Source organism: Prionailurus bengalensis, chromosome C2 (genome assembly GCF_016509475.1).
Source record: "Prionailurus bengalensis isolate Pbe53 chromosome C2, Fcat_Pben_1.1_paternal_pri, whole genome shotgun sequence".
NCBI lineage: Eukaryota > Metazoa > Chordata > Mammalia > Carnivora > Felidae > Prionailurus > Prionailurus bengalensis.
In genome coordinates this window covers 95,607,911-95,632,028 of record NC_057350.1, presented here as the reverse complement: position 1 = coordinate 95,632,028, position 24,118 = coordinate 95,607,911, and the positions used below count along the sequence as shown (strand labels likewise).

At 40.8% G+C, this 24,118-nt stretch overlaps 1 protein-coding gene across 11 annotated transcripts in view; it reads right to left on the bottom strand.

Moving 5' to 3' along the window:
- TNIK (TRAF2 and NCK interacting kinase) overlaps positions 1-24,118 on the bottom strand; it is a 396,420-nt gene that overhangs the window by 151,614 nt on the left and 220,688 nt on the right. For all 11 annotated transcript variants that reach the window (XM_043594906.1, XM_043594911.1, XM_043594908.1 and 8 more), the window contains exon 3: positions 14,007-14,063. In XM_043594906.1, coding sequence (XP_043450841.1) covers positions 14,007-14,063 — 57 coding nt within the window. The remainder of the gene's footprint in view (positions 1-14,006; positions 14,064-24,118) is intronic.

The window sequence follows — 24,118 nt, the reverse complement described above, 5'->3', positions numbered from 1 at the left end:
GAAAAGAGGTAACTCTCCTACAGACTAAGTTTCCTGATGTTCGGGTTTCATTCATTCTTAGTTTCACTTTGGAGTCCATCAACTTGGCCACTTTTGGAGGCCCTGGCACTATGGGTGGGGGGTGCATGTGCTCTCCCATAATTTTATTTTGATATGTACACATCAGTTGGATTTATTTCTGAGATTGGCGAGACAAAATTCCATCCCAGGAGAGTTATGTGAGATGTGCATTAGTAACAATTATCTCTGAGGGTAGGTTGTAACATCACCTTTACCTAAAGGCCGCCCGTGCTGTGTCCCTGTCTGTCCCCTTGCAGCTTGGGCTGCTTGGCCTCACTTCAGTCTCTACATTGTTGCGCCCTTCTGCGGTTTTCCATGTGATGTCTTCTTTCCCCGTCCTCCTCTGGACACAGCTTTTACTCATTATTCCTAATCGAGCTTAAAGGGCCCTTCTCAGGATATCTTCCCTATTTCTCTCAGGCCATGTCAAGTCCCCCCTGCTGTATCTTATCCACCTCCTACACTTCACACAGGCACCATATTTGTTGGTACTGGTGTGGAGATGTGTCATAATTGCTCTTCTACTCGACGCTCTTCATGGATTGTAAGCTCTCCTCTGCCTTCAGGTCTCAGTTCCAGAGTCCCTTCACCAGCAAAGGTTTCTGATCTGTCTGACTTGGTTCTAGCCTCATGGATCATCACATGTGTCTTCCTTTGTAGCACCTACCAGAATTGCAATCTACACTTATCCTTCCTATCATTTGATTAAGGCCTCTCTTTCCTATCAGCCCGTACCAACTGTGAACACAGGAATGGTGCCCAGCACCAGGCAAAGTGCCGGTGAACAAATACAAATAAAAGAGAGGACACCTGCAAGGACCCTGCTACTACAGTGGCATCAGGGGTACTTGAGAGGAAACGGTGAGGGTGAGACGAGAACGGTGAAGTGCTGACATTTCTTCATCATGAGAAAATAAGTTTTAGTGAAAAACAATGGAGATTTGCAAACCCAGGAGAGTGAAGACTCTTACATGTCACAAGTCTTAACAAAATCAAAGACTAACTGATCTCAAAATAGAACATACGATTGAGGTGCTGAGCTAAGGAGAAGCATGTGGCCCCAACATTGAGGAGGGGAGTCCAGGAGTGAGGGGCTGGGACAGTGGCTGAGGGAAGGGATGGCATCCGATGACCAATGGATTCTTCCCTGCAGCTATGGGAGACTACCTACACATTCACTGTAGCCTGAGGACAGACTAACCTTCACAGACCTCCTACTTGTTGAAGGGCCCCTGTAGCATGTCTCAAATGTCTTACTATGGTGCAGATTAAGCTATTTTAAACTTACCACGTGGGCCGAATAATTGTGGATGAATGCAGGATGTGAGCATATGTACTTTAGGGAAGCCCAAACAGAAGGAGGAAAACAAACCTGAGGGTTTCTGTGAGCAGCCTGGTATCGACAGCTGCTTCCATTAAAGAGGCAACTACCTGGGGCAGTGAAACACCAATCACTTTCCAATGGCAGCCTGCCAATCTCACCTTTGGTCATTCTTAGAGACAAGTTGGTTGTATAAGCATTGCTGTCGGCCTCCTAGGTTCTCAACAGGATGGAGGGTGATGTGGGACAATCCAAGAGGGGAGAAGTATCCTTTTTAAAAATGTTTGTTTATTTATTTATTTTTGAGAGAGAGAGACAGAGCGCAGCAGGGGAGGCACTGAGACAGACAGACAGAGAGAGAGAGAGAGACAGAAAGAGAGAGAGAGACAGAAAGAGAGAGAGACAGAGAGAGAGAGAAAGAGAGAGAGAGAGAGAGAGAGAAAGAATCTGAAGCAGGCTCCAGGCTCCAAGCTGTCAGCACAGAGCCCGATGCGGGGCTCGAACCCACGAACCGTGAGATCGTGACCTGAGCTGAAGTCGGATGCTCAACTGACTGAGCCACCCAGATGCCCCAGGGGAAAAGTATCTTAAAAAGTTTACCATACTATTAAGAAAAACAGTTAAATAATAGTGTGATTCAATATATAATTAAATCCAAAATAAATAATACTGGAGATCGGAATGAAGGCAGCAAGTTCTCCATCACTTTGCGAAGGTAAACTGAGGCAATATGAAAATGAAGAAAGCATATGCACTGAGTCAGAAAAATGAGGGTCGGCAGATGGAGTGCATGTTCACTTTGGGCTCCACTCTTTTCTGGCTACATGACCTTAGGGAAGCAACCTCGCTTTTATTTTTATTTGTATTTTTTGAGTTTTATTTATTTAAGTAATCTCTACACCCAACGTGGGGCTCGAACTCACAAACCTGAGATCAACAGTGGCATGCTCTTCCAACTGAGCCAGCCAGGCATCCCTAACCTAACTTTCAGAACTTAAGTTTTCTCATCTAGAATTACATACAGATTTATAATGGTATTGTATTATATGCCCAGTCTTTTGTGATATTTGAACGAAGTATGTTTGAGTTATAAATGCAAAATAAACACTGTTATTAATCTTGTCAACCAAAAAACTAAATACATAACAAGGGTGGAAGGGCAAGAATGGAAGTATCTTGAATTTTAGTTTAAACTGCACTGTTTCCAAACGCAATTATGGAACCACTGTGGGTCATGGTTATGGAGCTCTAGCATAGAACCTTGATTTGGAGGTTATATGACCTTGTAAGTGGGCATGCATTTTATTAGGCCTTCAGGGCTACGGTTTATCCTGATTTCTAGTCTAGGGCAACGGTGGCAGCAAGTTAGGCAGTGGAACTGAAAAGCACACACGTACTAGTAACTATGAGAACTACTCAACCATTCCATAAGCGGTCTACCCTCTCACAACACAGCTCATTGAAAAGGATGAGGTTACGATGGTTTCAAAAAGACAAAGATAACAACAGAGGCTACAATTAGATTTCAAAGCTGTAAGAAAAGGATGTCTTCTGTTTTCTAAATGGGTTATTCTTATGTCTGAAGAATTAAGCAAAAGGATCAAGCTCACTGGGAAACAAATGAAAAAAAAAAAGTAATGGTACTAAATTGTTACAAATTTTACAACGGAATAATTTTTAAAAGCCAAGTCCAGGATACTGGGAAGAACTATTACTTCAGTACTGATACTGTAAAATCTAGTCCAAGCTGATTCATTATGTACCCTCAGGCATTGCATAGATACTCTCTGGATATCAGCCATTTTCACCTGTGATTGAAAATAAGAATATCTATTTAAGCTGCCTCTCAGGGCTTGGAAAAAACTAAGTGCTTATTTAAGCATAGCTTTATTGCCAAAAGAAAGAAGATTGCTTTTTTCACAAGATCATGGGAATCTATTTATTGCTTAGTATTTGTGGTAGACTTGGACTGGGAGGGAGACAGAGAGGGAGTAGAAAGGCCAGGATATTCTGCAGCCTCCTTCATGAAGAAAGGGAGCCCATTAGTTCTTCTTTTTGTCTCTGGGCTCTGCCATGTGACCTGCTCTGGCCAATGGAACATTAGTAAATGTGCCCTAGCAGAGGCTGGAAAAGTACCTGTGCACTGGGGCATGCTCTCTCTTATTGCTGGCAGACAACTCTTCCATGTGAGAAGAAAGTGGTTTTCACATGCAAGGAAATGGATGCGTCCAGGAGATGCTTTTAAGCCACTGACTGCCTCTAATGACGATATCATATAACAATATGATACCAGGGTTATAAAACATAGCCAAAGCCAACCTCCACTATGTCCAGAAACTGTGTGTCTTAACTTATTTCATACTCAAAACAGCTCTATTAAGTAGATGATTTAACGATCCCATTTTACAAGTGAGGAAAATGAATTTCACAGAGGTTAAGTAACCCCCAAGTTCATTCGTATTTTAAATGTCAGAGCTAAGATTCAAAGCAAGATTCCTCTGACTCCAAAGCCAGTGCTCTTAATTCTCTACTGAAAACTCCAGTTACCCATGGTGATAAAACAAAAGCTGCTAATCATGAAAGAAGTGTCTGGGAACATTTCAAGCCAGGGATGAAGAGAAACGCGCCTTTGGTCCTCCAATTAAAGAAGCTTGTTAGCACACAATAGTATTTGCTTATGAATGATATCAAGGGATAAAAGAGGGATTTTAAGTTGCATATTTAATACATGGGGAATATACTTTAAGCACCTACGCTATGCTAGGATTTAAAAATGGAATTAATAAGGCATTTAATATTAGTGTGCTCTATAACAAAGAGTTTGACCAACATTTAGCTCTCAATCCATGGAACAAGAGTAAAACTGCATAACTTATAATAATCCAAGGGACGGGCCAGTTTCAATTCAGAAGAATGAGATGTATAGACTTGTAAGTGCCACTACACCCTAGGCATATGGGCATCAGGTAGAACCACTTCTGCTCCTGCTCAACCAGTCCTGCTTTCCATAGCACTTGTTGGCATCAGGCAGTTGTTTGTGTTAATTTTCCTATCATTCTCAACTCAACTGTTGACAGAATATGACACGAAGTTGAAGATAATTTATTGTTAAAGAATCAGAGACTATTAGAATTTAAAGGGGTTGTTGACATTTTCCAGAATGTACGTTTTAAAATAATTTGTAATAGTGAAATCCTTTCCTCCAATAGAAATTTTATTCAGGATGCCAACAAATATAGCATCAACAAAAACTAGACTTTTAAAAATCAGTAACATTTATTTTTGTGAGTGTAACTATGTGATATCTAGTTATAAAATTAATCAATGACAACAAAGAAGCTGTTTTAGTGAATACGTTAGATGTTTGAAAGAAATATAAAGTCCCATATCAGCTTCAGTATGTCATTAATTTTCAGTTTTGTTTTGTTTCCAAGGCATAGAAAAAACAAGATAAGTAATTGCAAATTTCTCTTTTTAAACAGAAAACTCTGAAATTTCAGTGGAAATTCTTCTTCCTGAATGAAATTGTGCACACGAACGGAGTAACTTAGCAGTACAAATTAAGAGGCTGCCATTTTCCAGTGTGTTTGTTGGTATATAACATACAGTTTGAGGTTTGTTTTATCACAGTTTATTAAACATGAATATATATTAAAATTAGATAATATTTAAGCATGTACGGATCTCGTAAAATTATCTCAAGGTGGGGTTATGCACCTGTAAACTGTATTTTTATACATTGAAGGAAACAAACCCAGAATGGTCCAATGACCTAAGCCTTGAGAGAACGGGGACTTTGCCTTGACATTCTGTAGGCAGTGCCTGGATTTGCTGTATATGTTAGTCTTAAGCTAATGAATTCATTCAATAAACATTTAACTCCCTACTGTACTCCAGGCACAGTGCTAAATGCTAATAATATAATAATACAACAATGGGCACCATGGATTCAAGCTCTGCCACAATGAAACTTAACTATAGGCTAGTGGGGAACACTGATGGAAATCAAAGAATGACACAGATGCATGAACAGTTACAAACAGGAGAGGTATGGATAGCTAATCTAATTGGAGGCATCAGGGGAGACAGCACCAAGAATTTCAAGTTTGGGCTGAATTCTGAAGGCCTTGTCGGGGGTACCCAGTTGGGAAGAAAGAAAAAAAGTGTGACATGGTGTGACTATGGAGGGAACCAATTTTCGTGCAGAAAAATAGTGACTGCCAAAGCCCTACAGATGGAAGGGGTATGGCATGTTGTCTTCTATAGGAATTGTTGGTACCATGGAGAGAAAAAGGAAAGATGTCAGCAAGAGACACTGTGATAATAATAATATGCACTGAACATACTGTTCTACATGTTGGTCTCAAAAACTTTCTTTATAAATAACTATGCTTACTTCTCTTATAAGAGAGGGGGTGTGATCCACAAGGCAAGGTTAAGCAACATGCTCAGGGTAAGGGAGCCCTGAAATGTCAAAACTAGAATATACCCAGATGAAAGTGCCAATCTACAGTGCTCTTCTTTCCCATGAGGCTAACCTGCTCTCTTGCTGGGAAATTTCTCTTGCTGGGAAATGCTGTCCCTTAGAGATCCAGCTAGCACAGCCTGATGTGCATTTTTCTCATACCCAAGCTTCCACTGATGATGGCTCCTTATAAAACCATGAATTAAAAAAAAAAATAAAATAAATAAAGACCCTTGATCAAGTTAACACAGAAGTAAATGAGTTTCACTCCTGGTAGTGTTGTCACTAACTTGCCTCAAGTCTTACATAAATGAGGTGACTTATATCCTCAGGGACCCTACACCTATAATTCAGGTAACAGCTCACAGGAATTGGAATGAGTCTTATCTGATGGTATAAACAGTATAATTGATAATGCCTCCCCTTTGTGTTTTGGTTACCAGGAAAAAATAATTTTCTAGTTTTCTGTGGCTTATCATTTGGATTTGTTTTTCTTTTATCTGGTTTTCTACTCCTTATAGTTTCTCTGGTCTCTTGTTTTCACATATATATTATCATTTTGTATAGCATCTACTATGCCCCAGGTTCTAGGTTAGCAAGCCCTGCAGGAGGTACAGAGATGAAAACTGCACAGTTTCCATTCCTGGCTCATTAAAGTCAGTAGGCTTTAAATGAGGGAGGACTTTCCATAAAGGGAACATAAGGGGTGAGCTTCAAGTCACTGGGAAGAGAGCCAACATATTGATGGGGAAGTCAAGCCACAAAAGAAAAAAAGCGCCCAATAAGAGAGAACCTGATAAAGTCCAAAGGTGGACTTTAGTCAGGTGGAAATGTGCTAGCAGCACAGAGGAGGGGGTGAACGTACAGAAGGAGACCCCACAGTCTGCTACCGAAGAGCCTGGTTGCAAACCTGGATTTGAATAGCACGCTCAACGATCCAGGTACTCCTCATACCTCTGTGTGCCAACATCCTCCCCTACACGTATCTCAACTTCACTAGGGGCATAAGAGAATTAACTATAATTTTGACCAAATGCTTAGAGGTACACAAATGAAAGGCACTACTGAATACAAACCGTAATGATGTACAAATATTTTTTAAAATGAGTGAGCCTCATTGTTCACCCTCATTAGTTTGGGGGCATAGACAGTAGTTTCCAGGGTCATTCTTTGCTCTTAAGGAATCTGTCTGACATGCGTGCATACATATATGACAAATCTATACACCCAGTGTGCATGCACGTGTGCAGAGACCTGGACAGACATAAGCCACCAAAAGGGGGATAGTCTGTAGGCAAGACAGGGGGAGATGCTGAAATGTGCAGGCAGTGGGCAGCTCAGCTTGTTCATTTTTAGAGCTCTAGAAGCTTTCTAAGTTCCAAATGCTGTATACCATACAGAACTGATGCACTAAATATAGCCTCCAAGGTAAAAGGTATTATGGACACAAAAATAACATGTTTATCTTTTCTTTGTTAAAAGTTCTCATCATGTGCTTTATCAGACGATCTGTCTGCTAAAGATGCCTACCTGAAAAGCCCCAAAGGAGAAGTCCCAAAGAGGCGTCCAGAGGGGTCTCTGAAGCAGAAGAGTGTGGGCTGGGGATTCCTAGGCTTTGTTGAACCCACCTGAGAGTGAGACTCCTAGAGCTGAGAATGCCCTTCTCCCCGCCCTAGTAACACAAAACCGAGATCTACTCATCCTCGGATCTCACTTACCTGTCACTTTATCAGGAAACATACTAGCCACCTGGATAGATTCGTTTCCTCTTAAATTCTCTCCTAATACCCTCTGTACAGTCCTTAGAAGCTAATCAAAACTGTGATTAAGTAATTGTTTGGATATTTTTCATGTCTTTTATACATGTTGGAACGTAAGATTCCAGAAGACAGAGCCTGTGTCTGTTCTACTCACTGCTATCAGTCCAGAACATAGCACACCCTTTCATTCTTAAATGAATGAATAATTATGGTTTCAATCTTTGGCTTCTAGAATCTTGCTATATACATTCTCTCCTAGATCCTGCTCTATATTAGGTCATTTGGTACATGCTTGGGGTGAGACATTGTTCAGGGTAAGACTAATAACTCTGTAATTGAGGTGTTGAAGACAGGGCTAATTCAAACCATTTACACACATCAACAAGAGACTAACCCGGGGATGGTGCACAGTTCACAGCATAGGCTGCCATCTCCACACTATCATCTACTAATGACAGAAGTTCAATGCATGCTCTAAACTCTTCTTTCCATTCCTATCGACTGCCCCATTCAGGAATTCACTGTATCTTACCAGGGCTAATAATTAAGATAATTTATTGAGGACCTGTTATGTGCCAAGCACCAGATATTATATCATTTTAGCCTCAGTATAAGTTTGTGATGTCTGTATTTCCAGCCAACACATAAGAAAAATGAGACTCATGGGGTGCCTGGGTCGCTCAGTTGGTTAAGTGTCCAACTCTTGATTTTGGCTCAGGTCATGATCTCATGGTTTGTGAGTTCAAGCCTCACATCAGGTTGTATGCCGAGAGCACAGAGCCTGCTTGGGATTCTCTCTCTCCCTCCATCTCTGCCCCTTTCCCCACCAAGGTCATTGTCAGTAAGGAGGTAGTAGGTGATCTCAGCTCTACCTGAGTCTGCAGGCCATGCTCCATGGATACTCCCTCATCTTTCATTCCTAAAACAGGGCTGTGGGGAGAGTGGACACACCTTAACTGGCTGACTTTGAATTCCAACTCTGCCATTTACTATCTGTGGGGCTTGGGCAAGTTACTTAGGCTCTTTGTGCTTTTAATTACTCATTTGTAAAATGAACACAGTAGCAGTGTCCGCTAATGGGAGTTGTTTCGAGGATTAAACAGACTAATATATGTTGTACTAAATAAAACAGTGCTTGGCATATGATAAGTACTCAGCCATTTTTATTTTGACCATGGATGTTGTTGTTATGACTATTATTAATAATGTTATGTTCTGTGCTACCAATCGCTCCCCTGAACAGTCTCTCTTTGGGAGAGAGGAACGAAACGTGCTTGTAGCAGTATGTACCCTGACTCTTCAAAACAATCCGGATGAAAAGATTTTTTTTTTTTGGTCCAGTTTCAGCCAACATTAACTATGGGCAAAGCCCTCTACCAGAGGCTCCAGGGAGACCACTTCCTTACCCTTCAAAGAAGGATGGAGGCTGGTCATGAGCTTCAGCCACAGGAATTCAGTAAGCAGGACTGAAATAGGAACTCAGTCAAACAGGGTTTAAAATGGATCCTCCTAGTAGACAATCCCATCACATTAATTTACTGTTCAATTTCTGGCTCCCACATTGGCTCTTGCACTGGTTTGGGGGAAAGGACCAGGACGTATAGCATCCCATCCCTGGTTTAAAAAAAAAGTTTATATTTCTTTTATATATTGGATTTTTGCCTAAGAGGATATGATCAAAATGTTCTATTGGGAAAACAGAAAGTTTGAAAACCATGTAAAATCCTGTCATGCTATTTACTTCCTTCATGACCTGGCCCTACCTTGTCCAGAAGGATCTTGTATCACTCTCTCCTCAGCCCTTTTGAAACTAAATCATGTAATAGTTTCCAGAATATACTTCAATGCTATTTCAGCCTCCATGCCTTGGCACAGGCTGTCTCCTTGGCCAGGAATATCTGTGTGATTGTCCTTCCTGGGCTTAATTACTCTACCTCACTGTCAATATCAAACTTTATAAGTAGCTTGGTTCATGAATTTTATAACTTTATTATAAAATGGATTCGTTTCACTTATAAATATTTGGGGCGAGGTTGTATAATTGTGAGTTCCCCTGCAGACAAAGGAGCACTTTTTCATCTTTGAATTTCCAGTGCCCATCAGAAACTCAGTTTTCAGTAAATGTTTATTGAATATATTAATGGGAAAAAACACACAGTAAATTAAACACTAAATGCCCTTCTGTGTTAATTGGAGACCTATAGCAATGTGGTTGAGATGATGGATTTCAAGGATACAGTTAAATCGCTCAGGCTGAAATAGTCACCCTACCATGTACACGTTACATTGAGCCAGACACTTAATAAGCCCGGTCTTCTCATCTCTGTAATGGCGCTGCTAATGGAAGTTGTTTTGTAGGTTACTGAAAGGATTAAATAATCAGAATATAGAAGGTGCTTGAAAGAGTCTGGCTCGTAATAACCACTCCCGCAGTGTTAGTTACCATTATTATTATTTCTGGCTGCAACATAACAAAGGCACTTAGAGAGGCACTTGAGAACCAAATCAGTTTTAAGCACATCCACTGCAATGGTATTTGATAGCACAGTGCTGCAATTCTCCCGGTTTTACCTACTCAGCATCCTTCCCACCCTTTCCTCAAATATCTCTCGTGTTTTTCTTTCGTGAATCGTCCTTTCATGAATCATCCAGCCCTTAGTCCCTGTAGCTTCCAGGGCCAGGCACCCAATCCAGATATGGAAGAAGGAAACAAGGGTTGGCTCAGGAATAGGGACGTGACCCAAGCTGCACCACTGATATTCAGACTGGCACTTTGCTGGGACTAACAATAATGAAGTAATTAGAACATGAGCCTGGACCTGTTGGTGGGAGGAAAGCAGAGCACAAAGATAGAGAGAGCCAACATTCCTAATCACACTATGTGGCTTCCAATAATTTCCATTTTCAGCTTCATTTGGTTTGAGGGGGGCTTTGGTACTACACCCCACAGTGTCCTGAGCAATAGGATCAGAACCAGTCATTGTAAAGGTGAAAGCCTATGGCATTAAGTTATTATCTCCTTAAGTCCTGTGTGGGCTTCAAGGTATCATTGTAAAGGGACTGGTTTACACCAGGAATCTTTCTCCAAATGAAAATGAGAATCATTTACTGGGTGATCAAAGACCACAGACTCTTCACATATGGTGGCCAGAAAGCAGCAAATCTAAAAGCCTAGAGAAGTGCCCCTCTGACTTTCACGAATCTGGAGTTCCTTGAGGAGCTTGTAGAAAAGGCAGCTTCTGAGGGTCCCCCAGGACCCTTTCTCATGAAGACCACCAGAGGGCTGACAGTTCACTGAAGCTAGTGGTCCACTTTGAGAAATGTTGTTTAGATATTGTAGGCAAATCTAGAGTACACAAACCCAGCTGGGAAGGAATCCCCAGAAAGCTGCGAAATGAAGAAATTCTCATAATTATTTCAGGAACTAAAACAACTTCAAAGACTGAGTCTGAGTCGAAGTACTAATTCTGAAGCAAATATTGGCAATTTTGGAAGTGTCTCGGCATTAAAACCAGAAGAGCAGAAGCATTATATCCAGTTCTCTTTGTGGCTATTTTCTATTAAAAAAAAAAAAAAAAGAAAGTGGTGTAGAATAAAAACAATAATTTAAAAATTGATTTCAAGCTTATGGTTTTATCAATTTCATTACAATAAACTATAGTAACTTTGCAGTAGATCACTGCAGACAATTAACAAAGACGACCTTTGAGAATTCATCTCCATTTTTAACAGAGCAGCTATAATGAGCGCAATTATAATAATTGGTAAGAAGCGTTTGCAGCATTCCATAATACACAAAAGACAACATGGCAAAATGAAATAGATTGTTTTCTGAGGATACCACACAAATTCCACAAAGGAAATCATACACTGACTGTAGTGTGTAAGGGGGTGATACAAAAGTCATTTGATGCTGTATCAGACACTGAGGGAAATAAAACTATCTCCTGATGTGCTATCCATATTTATCTTTGATAAAGCGTCAATGGTTACAGAATAGTCAATGAGGTGCCTGAATCAGGGAAACTACTTAGCCTTTTCAACAAGGGTTCCCTTAGAAAATTAAGCCTAAATAACATAAAGCATACATTGTATGCAACGGATCGACTCCCTATGTGCTGGCAACAGCCTTAGCTCTGTATCATCCTCCGGAGAATTGAGAAAAGAGACTCCCAAGTTATTTTCTGTTGAGCTTCGCTATCTTGTGGAACCCAGTTTAAAAGGGCTAACTGACACTCCTTAAACTGAGAATACATACGCTGGGATAAAAAGCTGTGTTGATTCCAAAGCAAGGTGGTCTAACAATAGTCAGTGGTTCTTCAAGCAACTTGAAGTCTCAAAAATAGAACCAGAAACTAGAAAAGTAATATCCAGTGCTCTCAAGTCATACTTCGCGCATCAACATACAGCTTTGTGCGCTGAGATTAATGATGTCAATGGAAATCAACTGTCGGTTCCACAGAGCCACACAACAGAACTTTGCAGCATGAATGTCTTGGACCCTACCCACAACCAGCAATTGTTAAACTGCCAAGTGCATCACATTATGTGAAGATCCTATTCAATCCAGGGAAAATACAGTAGTATGACTTCAGCAGAATTGCAAAACAAATTCACTTGTTTTGTGGTACAAACTTTGCAAAGGGTTTACAAACTTATAATGGGTTTCTGTGTAGATACTGATAGTACCTGATCTTGACTTTTGTGTCAGATTTGCTAACTGACCACACCAGTATCCATTCTCCCTTCCTGCCTGACTAACAGAACCCAGATTTTTAACTGCACATATTGGGAGAATAAAAAACTACATTTCCCAGTTTCCCTTGCAGCTAGGTACACCCAATGAAAGCAGAAGTTAAGTAGAAATGTTGTATACAAGTAGACAAGATTTTAGTGGAAGGAGCTCTTTTCTGTACCCTTCTGCTCCCACCCACTCACTCTTCTTTTCTTGCCGCCAAAGAATGTGATCAATTGAAATCTGACAACCACCTTGAACCATGGAAGTGACCTTTAGGGTGGAAGACACTTGGTCACACTGTTGCCATACATCCCTAGGCTATAGATTCCAGACTCCTTTAACATGAGAGAGCAAGACACTTGCATTGTGCTCCAGCCTTTGTTATTTTGAGTTTTCTGTTTCAAGTGGCAGAATCTAAACCTAATTCATATAGTCTACATGCAATTTCTTATTCAGTAAAGGCCAGGTGAACTAATAAACTAATAGGGATTAAGTATCTGAACTGGTTTGCAACCTTTGAAATTTGAATAATGTATTTGAAAAAATAAAATAAATAAATGAAAGGACAAATAAAAGGGAGTAGTACTTTATCAAAGTGCCAATAAACATGGGAACGATTTTTTGACACTGAAAGATATCTATAATTTAAAGATGAATTCAGATCATTAATAAGTAAGGAAAGAAAGTCAGTATGAAGTGTGGTATAAATGAACATTAGTGAAATTAGTATTACGGTAGACAGTGTATCATATAATGTATACTTATCAAAGGTAACAAACTAGGCCAGAAAAGATATATATAGATTGAAGTCTGTCTGACAAACAGATATATTGTGTGCCTTTTTAAAATTTGTATGTTGGTTCTTGGTATCTTCATGTGGTTCATTCATTCTGTGTCTATTTACATCAAATAAACCACTTCTGGGCCAAATGGAAGACTTTGGTCTTTTAGCTTTTATGTACAGCAAGCAGACATCTTAGAAAAATCCCCAGAACAATAGAAAATTATTAACATATTTTTGATGTCCGGTGTGTGTTTTCAAGTCTGATTTTTGCTCTGTACTCTCAAAAAGGCATTTAAATATTTTAAATAGCCGCAGCAAAAAGATTGAAAGCATAAGATTGTATTTAAAATAAAGTCTATTCCGTTTGATCATCCAGGCAGAAATTTTGTTTCAGTGTTGCTCCATAATAACAAGAATTTTTGGTTATTTGGTCAATAATTTCGAGGAGGGAAATGTTTATGTTAAATATCCTACTAGGATTTTAGAGCTACCCAAACTCTTATCTACTCCAGCATTAGGTGGACCTTTGGGAAAACTGTTAAGACCCATCTCTTCTGTGTAATCTCTGTATTATTCTTTTAATACCTTCAAATCCGTGTTCTGTCTTCATATGCAGATATCCTTGGTTGTGTTTATGTAAATTTTTGAAACACATCATTTGCTCTACATAAGGCAGTGTGTAGGTTTCTAATTTAATTAGAATGGTTTATCCCTGGTCTTCTCGGTCAGATGTTGAATACTCTTACTGTTCTATGTTAAGCTCAGTGGGGAAATATCTTAGATGTTTAAGAAGATTCTATTTCTGAAAAATGATTTTTTCACTAATTTCTCTATCATAACTATATAGCTACTGAGATGGCAAAATAAAGATACGTTACCCCTGTGACATCCATAACCTTAATGGCTGCAAGCTGGCCCGTTTTAACATGACGGCCCTGTAAAGAAAAAAAGTAATAATAGAAGACTTTAGTTCTAATAAGCAATGTCTACATTCAGTTCCAACTATAGAGAACAATTATCTAGATCACTGTTATAGAACACCGATAGGGAAGACAGACAGACAGAGATGGACAGACAGATACACACACACACACACACACACAGAGAGAAATTTTAAATGCTTTAAGGATCAATTTCTATTTAGCATTTACTTTGTAAAACATCTCCATCATTTTGGTTTTTTGGGTTTGTTTTCATAATGGTTGTCAAGTTAACCAAAAAAAGGCAATATTCAATAACTTGTTTTTATCTTCTCTCCAAGGTAAGGGCTAGTGTGAGAGGAAGGGGAGCTAGGTCTGGGTGTGGAGACACAAGTATCTCCTCTGTCAGAAAATACTCAGTAGGTGAAGAAACTTTAGTTTCCTTGATTATGAAAATATCTTGTATTAACAGTCTCAACTGGATATGACTCTGCTATTACTTGAGACTGTAAGTTAATCTCTATCTTAAAAGTGAGGCTAGAATAAAACAGATAGCAATAAATCTAAATTTGTGATCAAAGGGACAGCATTGAACAGAAGCAACTATTTCCCTGAAAACGGGCAACTTGGGTCTTTGGAACCACAGTGAAGTGTCAACCACACAGAATCAGAAGAGAATAGGGTGTGGTGAGGGGCCAACACCAGAACAGAAGATTTCTCTTCACTTGCTCCTTGAGATACATGAAGTCTACCTCCCACTCTCACACAGTAGCAGGGATGACCAATACGTCTAACTTCTAAATGCATTTCATATATGTCTTCTAAATACATTTCAACTATGACTGCTCCCCGGGAGTGTGATGCTGCTTCCAAGATCAGTTGGATTCAAATCCCAGCTGCATAACCTTAGGCGAGTCTCTTAACCGTCTTGGCTTCAGTTTCTTCATCTGAAAAATGGAGATAACGGTACCTGACTCCTGGGATGGCCATGAAAATTAAATGTGATAATGTATATAAAGTGTTTGACAATGCCTGGCACAGATCAGCTGTCAGCAGATGCTGCCTATGATTGTTTGTGACCCTGTCCTGTGCTTCATGTTAAATGTCGTCTTTCCTTCTAGGCCACGTGACTCATGAAGGCCTGGGTCATGTCTCATCGTTGTGTTTCCAGTACCTGGAATGGTGGGTGCTTACCCCACAGATGAAGTGGTGTGTTTATGGATGAAAACAGCAGGTGATGGACGCTTGTAGTTGGGAAGAGGGGAGAGGCTTAGTGCTGTCTGCCCCTTTGCGTCTCATCTTTCTCAGCTTTTTGCATCTATTTTCTCTGACTCTAGTAGCACTTCCTTCACCTTCCGGCCTCCCATCCTGCTCCCTTTCCTCCTTGGTCAGGAAAGAGCTAAAAGAAGGAGGCATCAAGTTGGTAACTCAATATGGACATGGCACAGCCCCTCCTACTTATTTCGACCTTCAAGACAGTAAGGGAGGAGCCGGGAGTGTCACCTCTCAGAGCCCTGAACTGAAGCTCCAGAGGCCTGAGTCCTGTCCAGGTTCTGCTCATGACCAGTAGGTTCATCCGAGACAAGTGATGTAACCCATCTGAGCCCTGGTTCCCTCCTCTGCAAAATGTGGGGGAAAAGGGCTCAGTGGCTGAAAGGGAGGGGAGCAAGTATTATTGTTACCACCACCCCTTTCCACTGCAAAGAGCATTTGGAAATAGTTTTGGCAATGGCTGAGTGAGTAGTGTAGTGCTACTGCAATTCAGTGTCCAGAGATCAGGAATATTAACTTCAGGCAGAGTTAATCTCACACAAGGGAGAAGTAGCAACAGCGCCCTCTGTTGATAAACACTAAACGGCCTCTGGAATTGTCCAGGTCCCCGTAAGAGTCTATGGTGCTGTAATGTTGACCATAGCAAAGGAATCAACAGCTTTTCTTTGGGAATACAGTTGACTCCCGAACAGTGTGAGGGTTGGGACACTGACCCCTGTGGAGTCAAAAACCCATGCATAACTTTTGACTTCTCAAAAATTTAACAAATAATAATCTACTATTCACCAAAAGCCTTACCAATAACATAGATCGGTTGGTTAACATATATCTTGGGGCACTTCTGTGGCTCAGTCGGTGGCTTTTGATTCCTGCTCAGGTCTTGATCTCACAGTTCATGAGTTTGAGCCCCGCACTCGGCTCTGCGCTGACAGTGTGGAGCCTGCTTGGAATTCTTTCTCTCTTTCTCTCTCTCTTTCTCTCTGCCTCTCCCTTGCTGGCACTCTTGCACTCTTTCTCTCTCTCTCAAAAATAAATAAACATTAAAAAAAAATATGTCCTATAGTGATATATTTTATGGACTGTATTCTTACAATAAAGTAAGCTAGAGAAAAGAAAATGTTATTAAGAAAATCATAAAGAAGAGAAAATACATTTACAATACATACTGTAAAAAATCTGCATGTAAGTGGACCAATGCAGTTCAAGCTCATGCTGTTCAGGGGTCAACTGTATAAAGTCTTTAAAGTAAGGGCCATAAATCATACTTTAACAATGGCTGTTTCTCTACTAAAGCACTAAAGAGGGTAGAGAAACTGAAGGCAAATATAGAGGGTCTGAATGGTATCCTAGAGCTGATTCACCTTGAAATTATTATTATTTTTTTTTTGAGAGAGAGAAACAGAGTGAGTGTGGGGGGGGGCAGAGACAGAGTGAGAGAGAGAATCCCAAGCAGACTCCACATTATCAGCACGGAGCCCGATGCAGGGCTTGAACCCACGAATTGTGAGATCATGACTTCAGCAAAAACCAAAAGCCAGACACTTAACTGACTGAGCCACCCAAGCGTCCCCACCTTGAAATTCTTTTAATGGCTCCATACAGCCAGATAAGGGCAAAACCACCTGCATATGGCTTGCAGGGCCTCCTACGAACTGGCCCTCTATCTGCCATACCACCTTGGTAGGCTCCCATCTGCTCTTATTCCGTGGTCCTTGAGACTAAACTATTTGTGTTCTCTAAATGTACCATATTGTTTCTTGCCTCTCTGATGATGTGTTTCCTTGGCCTAAGACACCCTTCACCTCCTGAATCCCTAGTAAACTTATTCACTCTTGTCAGATTCAACTTAAGTACCACCTTCTCTGAAACCTCACTGTCAATCACTCACCTCTGTGCTACCAATGAACATGTTCATGTTTCTGTTATTGCACTGGGCCCAAAGAACCTGTCCCTCTGTTTTTCCTTCCTACTTTCCCTTCCTTCTTCTCTGGCTTCATTTATAGGAGACCCCTGCCTAGGACCCCTCCCCCCAATCTTATATAGAATCCTCCTGGTTCAAGAAGAGGCTTGACCAGCAAACTCCAGTTTGCTCTGACAGCCACCTCTTTCTCTTCCTCTGTGGGAGCCCGAAGCACCTCTGTCAATACGCAGTTTGAGAAACAGTGCACTTGATCTTTAACTCCTTAAGAAACAGGGGATCCTCTTGGAATTAATAATTTGTAACAAAGACATGTCAACACCTAGTTCTTTCCACCAGCAGCTTGGGAGCCAAGCAGGTCTAGCTCTTGGTCCGGGCCCAAGGTCAGGGAGCAGACATAGTACAGGCAATCCATTTAATATTTCAAACACAAGGCACTGGCCAGTTCTTGGTCTAAAATAAATAAATATCTGCTACTTTTTTGAATGTAGAGTATGTTGTTGTTTGGTATTTGTTTTTATTTTAGTAACTGCTCTAATGTCATTAAAGGCAACACTGAGAAAAAAAAATTAACCTACTTCTCTCCCATTTAAATTTCACTTCTAAGCTGAAGAATAGTTCTCGATGGCTCTGACAGATGACTGAATAATACACCCCGGGATGGCAGTTTGGGCTTAAATGAGATCCTGGAGATGGAACAATTAGCAGCCTCAGCTCAGTCCTGGGCAAAGGCATCCCCCACACTCTGGAATAGAAAGGCTGCTGAGCTGTCAACCTTTGATAGAGGAGGGCCACAAAGGAGGCCGCCTGGCACGAGGTGCCTTTTACATCACTGGAGAATGTCAGCCTCAATTAGGATCCAGATTAAGGCTGACTTTGAGGGAATAGCCAGGAGTCAGCTGACCTAAAGATCACTAGAAACTTGAGCCGCCGTCATTGTTAGGACAGCGTTTGAAGAGGCACATAAAGTGTTCATAAAGTCACAAATAAATTGAGTAGGAAGAGACCCTAAGGTGCCTAATCCACTGCCCTTTTTGAGATGAGGCCAATATCTTACAATTAATGAGGACCTAATGCCAGGGCACTTTCTCCTCTTTCCCAATTCTGCCATCCAGCTCTTGAATTAAAAATTATTATCACTAAAATTAAAAAAATTATTTTAAACAAATCTTCTTTTCATATTTTACTTAACTGGAGTTAAACATTGAACCATTCATCTCTATTTCAGGTAGGATTTAAAAGAAAAAAAAATTATTTGATTACAAGGCAACATGACAGGAGAATTTTATTTTATTTTTTACTTTATTAAAAAAATAATTTTTTTAATGTTTATTTATTTTTGAGAGACAGAGAGAGAGAGTGCGAGCGGGGGACAGGCAGAGAGGGAGGGAGACACAGAATCTGAAGCAGGCTCCAGGCTCCACGCTGTATGACAGGAGAATTTTAAAGTGAAAATTTAACATTACCCCTAATTTTAATTTATTTTCACTTATGAAAGAAACAAAAAATCTAAACATAGACTCCATCTATATTTGGATCTAAAATACATATTCAACCAAAGACGAAATAATTTTTATTCTGAAAAAAAAAAACCTGAAAGGGAGACAAATGGTTAAAATTTTTTCTCCACAAAAATTAGAAAAAAATATCTTATTTAACTGTAGTTGCTGAGTCATTTTTAATAAAAGAATGAAGTGGTTTTTTTTCCCTGAAATAACCAACAATAACAAAAATAACAGACTAATTCTAGAAAGGCATAATTGGTATTCGAGTAGGATCCAAGCCTATTGCCAATCATGTCCTCAAGCATAATAAGCCTGTACCCAAGAAAGGAGGAAGAATGGGCCTCACATCCAGGAAAGCAAAGGGTGTGGGGTCACTCAGAACTGGTGAGTGTGGTCCCACCCCATCCTCAGACACACATACAAACACACTCTCTCCCCTTCTTCCTTTCTTTTTTCTCACACTTGAGGTTAAAAAAAACCCCTATCTGCTGGTTCTTGTTCTTTGCAAAATAACTCAACACTGCAGTGAAATCTAAATCACTCAAGGATTATAGTACTCTACCCCTTTACCTCCTTCCTAAAATGAATGCAAAAGAAAAACAATGGTTTTGTCTGAAATAGCCATGTAAGCCTTGGCTCTGTTATTGCTGTTATTTTTTTAAGGAACAGCAAGATGGCTTTAGAGCTGGTAGCCTGAGGCTAGCCTGGAAGAAAGAGTACTTTCATTTCTAGGTCACTGAAATACATTTGTTTCCAGCAGAGCACATGAGCAAACTGGGTTTGTGGAAAATGCAGACACTCTACCTACTCTTTCCTTCCCTGCTGTCCAAGGGCTCCCTTACAGGTAGAATGTTTTTAGCTCCTTGTGTTTAGCTTAGATTAGATCTCCCCTTTATCGAGGAAGACTTCACTTTCCTAATTGCAAGTGAGTGTTCTACTGTTGCATTTCCACAGTATCTTACATGAACCCTACTGATCATAGCCAATGCTATGATTTTCAAAATGTGCATCATAAGAACCATGAAAATTGGCGCACCTGGCTGGCTCAGTCAGTACAGCATGTGACTGCTGATCTCAGTGTCGTCAGTTCAAGCCCCATGTTGGGCATAGAGCTAACTTAAAAAATAAACAAAACCCCACAAAGAACCATGAAAATAAATAAAATCAAATGGAAAAAAATCAGAGTGTAGAACATGTAGTAATGGCAGCCGTTGTTTCATGGATCAAATGTCATGGTTACATCTATCTATCTATCTATCTATCTATCAACTATCATTGATGCTATAGTGCACCGCCCAGACTTTTCCTTCAAGACTAAAACATCTGATAGCTCTCAGCCAGTTCGATCTCTGGAAAGTGCCCTCAGCTACAAAAGCACTGCCAAAGTCATGCTCCCTCCTGAAGATAGACAAATCAATGATTGGTTGACACAGGAGTATAAAAGTCCCAGCCCTCTTGCCTTAAAGTGGGACAATTCTGAAGGACCATCTCAGCTCCTGACGCCTCTAGCGATGGCTGTGGTCTTTGTAAGACTGCACTGCAGTTCTTCTTTCTTCTGCACAATTCTATTTTCTTCATAGGTATAGGCCCTAAGACCACTCCTCAGTAAAACTCCTGCATGTAAATCTCCATCTCAGAGTCTGTTTCCAGAGGAACTCTACCTAAGACACCCGGTGACAGGAATGGCTTGAGGAAACAGGTTCTTAGAGTAGCTGCTAGGAGGCCCCCATCAGTGGCTCTCGGATAGCCCCTGGCACGCTACAGCAGTGTCACTGTCGGGATGTTCGCTAGTAGGGAAGTGGAGTAGAGTAGGATACAGGTGCAAGAGAATTCACTAGTGATTCCAATATTTCAGACTTTTGAGAGGTCCAAGAGAAACAGTAATTAAAAAAGAATGGAATCAGATGGCTTCTGCTTTTGCTGACAGCCATTGATGTACTAGAGAAAAACAAAGAAAAGCCAAGGGCAATTAACCATCAACTGAAGGCAATCTGTGAAAATCATCAGGGAGTTGAGGTTTAAATCCTGAGGCCTGTGCACTGTCTTCAAATAAGATGGGGACATCTTTGCTGTAGGCTCAGAGGGGTCAGGGAAATAGAAGATTTCAAGCTCTCAAGCACATCAAATTGGATGTCTCCTTTTCAAGTTTCAGAGTCTCATTCCTTCCCAACTAGACTCAAGTTGGGGATTCAACCTTTTCTTCTACCCTGATAATTCATTCCTTGGACTGGTCTTAAGCTTTTTCTATCCTCAGGCTGCAGAAGAGAAGAAGTTTTTTTTATTTTTAATGCCACCCAAAATTTTGGTAAAGGGACAACGGCACAGTCAAGCCTGAGAAAGTCATGGTAAGCATGCCTCAGACTTCTCAGGAACGAGGATCAGGTCACTTGAACAGGTCAGCCACATAGACAGCAAAAGTATTAACCAAGGAGAGGAGAAGTGAAACGGATAGTAAAGGAGGGAAATGATGAGCATAAGCTGCAGCCATTAGATAAGATGTAGTTGGGGGCTTCTTATAACTTTGTCAAAGAGAAGAGACCAGCTAGAATACGAGAGGAGCTGTTTCCAAATGTATACAAAATAGGCAGGTCCAAGCGTCACAAGGGATTGACTATAATGGATGTTGTGGTGTGCCACACAAATCCCTTCCTCAGTACCTAGGTGTTCTGCTTCTCTTCAGGAGAAGCAGAAGAGAACAGCTAGCTTAGCCAAAGAGAACAGCTAGACCCAAGGTCATACTCCCTGACTAGAGGGAGTAAGCATTCGATGACTATTAATGAAGGTAGCAAGCATTCAGTGACTAGTAGATGTGGGAATATAAAAGCCTGTGTCACTTATGTGAAGGTGGAACAACTCTGAAGGGCCATCCCAACTCCAAAGCTCCTTTTTGGGATTTTTGGGATTGCCTAGGGCCTTGTAAGTGCGTTCAGCTTCTTCCTCTGCTCAAAACTATCTTTACTCTCCCACAGGTGTTAATTCTGAGAACACTCCCCAAAATACTTCCTATAATCTCTGTCCTCAAAATTTGTTTCCCAGGGAACTCCATCAAAGGCTCCATCCTCCCTTTCTTTCTTTCTCTCTCTCTTTCTTTCTTTCTTTCTTTCTTTCTTCTTCCATTCTTCCTTTACTCTTTCTCCCTTACTTCCTATCCTTTCCTTTGTTTCCTTTCCTTCTCTCTCTCTCCCCTTCCTCCCTTTCTTCCTTTACCTTTTCCTCTTTCTTTCTTCCTTATTTGATATTAATGTATAATATTTCTTACCAGATCTGAGGTGAAAGTTTTTTTGTTTTTTTTTTTTGTTTTTTTTTTTGTTTGTTTTGTTTTTTAAGTTTTTACAAAAACTCTGACCTAAAGGATGAACAAAATGAACTAAGTTGAGTGTTAGGAAATATATCTAGATAATGGGAACATGTCCAAAGGTCCTGTTATGCTATGGTTACTAGAGTATTTCAGTAACTAAAAATAGGCCAGTATGGCTGGAGTGGAGAGAAAGTGTCTAGCAAGTCCAAGAAAGGGCTCACAGGCTACTTTGAGGAATTCTGCCTTTATCGTAAGACCAATGGACAGCCAGTGAAGGGTCTGAAACAAGGGTGTAAAGTCACCAAGTTTGCATTTTGAGAAGATTGCTCTAGGGACAGGACAGAGAATAGAGGAAATAGAAAGGATGATGGAAATATAGCATTTATAACGTTAGTTACTAATTAATTCAGTTGAGAGAGGATGGCAACTTGGACTGGGATGGAAGTAAGGGAGGGGGTGAAAAGTGGATGGAATCAAGAGATATTCAGAAGATCGAATCATCAAGGCCAGGGAATGGCTTGGATACATATTTACCCTGCACCTCCTGCACCTCCTATAGTGCTTGGCACAGCAGGGACTCAGAGCAAAGAGGTGCTTACTAGTGAGACAAGTAGTGACATCTGAGGGTTGTAGTCAGGTTCATGGTCACCATGAACCTTCAGCACCATCCATATGTCCATATCAGTTTCTTCCACTTCTCGCCATTTCTTTCCTTTTTTTTTTAATGTTTATTTATTTTTGAGAGAGAGAGAGAAAGAGGGAGAGGCAAGATGCAAGTGGGGGAGGAGCAGAGGGAGAGAGACACAAAATCTGAAACAGGCTCCAGGCTCTGAGCTGTCAGCACAGAGATCGACGCAGGGCTCAGACTCACAAACCATGAGATCATGACCTGAGCCAAAGTCAGATGCTTAACCGACTGAGCCACCTGGCGCCCCGTTCCCCCATTTCTATCCAGGCACAAAGTGTACAAGCAGATGGGGTGAGACTGTGAGCAAGAATCTCAATCATCTCACTCATAAATAAGACATGAGAAGACGAATTTAGTAGACGAAATTCCTTTAAACTTGATAGAGAGGCCAATCAACATGCCCTCTGCACAGATCACAGAGACTAGGAATTGGCTTTAGCTTTCCCTCTGAGCTATAATGATGAGAGTGAAGGTGTACTCTTGATTTGCCAGTCCCAGTTAAGATTAAAGCATAGTTAAGAGACCTATCTGGACATCTTCAAGAATGCTACCTTTCTTTGGTACACCATGTCTTGAGTCAAAGAAGTAGACAAAACAACTTCATGAAAAGACTCCAAAGACTTCTAATCAAGGAACATGAACTGTCACAGGATATATTTGGACCAGTGTCTGCTCCTAGGGTTTCCCCAGGTTAAATAAGGACTTTATTTTTCCTTGGCCCGTATGTGCCATTCATCAGTGGCGTAAAAAAATCCTGCTCTCCGTATCTGTCGAACTGAGATCCAGCCATCACTGCATCCAGACTTGTGGCAAAGACGAAGCAAGGCACTGACACAGGACAGTTCCCAAGCAACAGCTCCCCATCTCAACACCAGTCACTGTGAATTCCTCTGTTTGGCACCTCTGCGAGGCAGAAAATGGATTGTTTTCAAGACTGTTCAGGGCTGGGCCAACTGAGAATGAGGCTTGCTCACAGACACAGGGTGGGGAAGAAAAGACTCTCATTTTTCTTTGTTGGAACCTAGGAGTCCTGTCTTCAGGGCTGACAGTTTGGCTCAGTTTATAAATCAAAATGGATGATTAAAAGGAAAAAAAATCAAATATTCACAATTTTTAGCAGACAATAGTTAATGTATGCAGATTCCATGGCAGGGAGCCTAATGCCTGTACCCAGGAAAGGCACGCACAGCTGAAGTGACAGCAGTGACGAGGCAGACAGGCTGCAGGGTGAGGAGAGCTCAAAAAAGTAGCAGAACCAGTCTCTTGGCAATGGCCTTAAGCCAGGAACACACTTCCCAGTAACCTCTTCTCTCAATCCAAAAAAGGGAGCACAAAACCAAAGACCTTATGGGCTCTCATCTAATATATGCCACAGAAGTACCACAATCA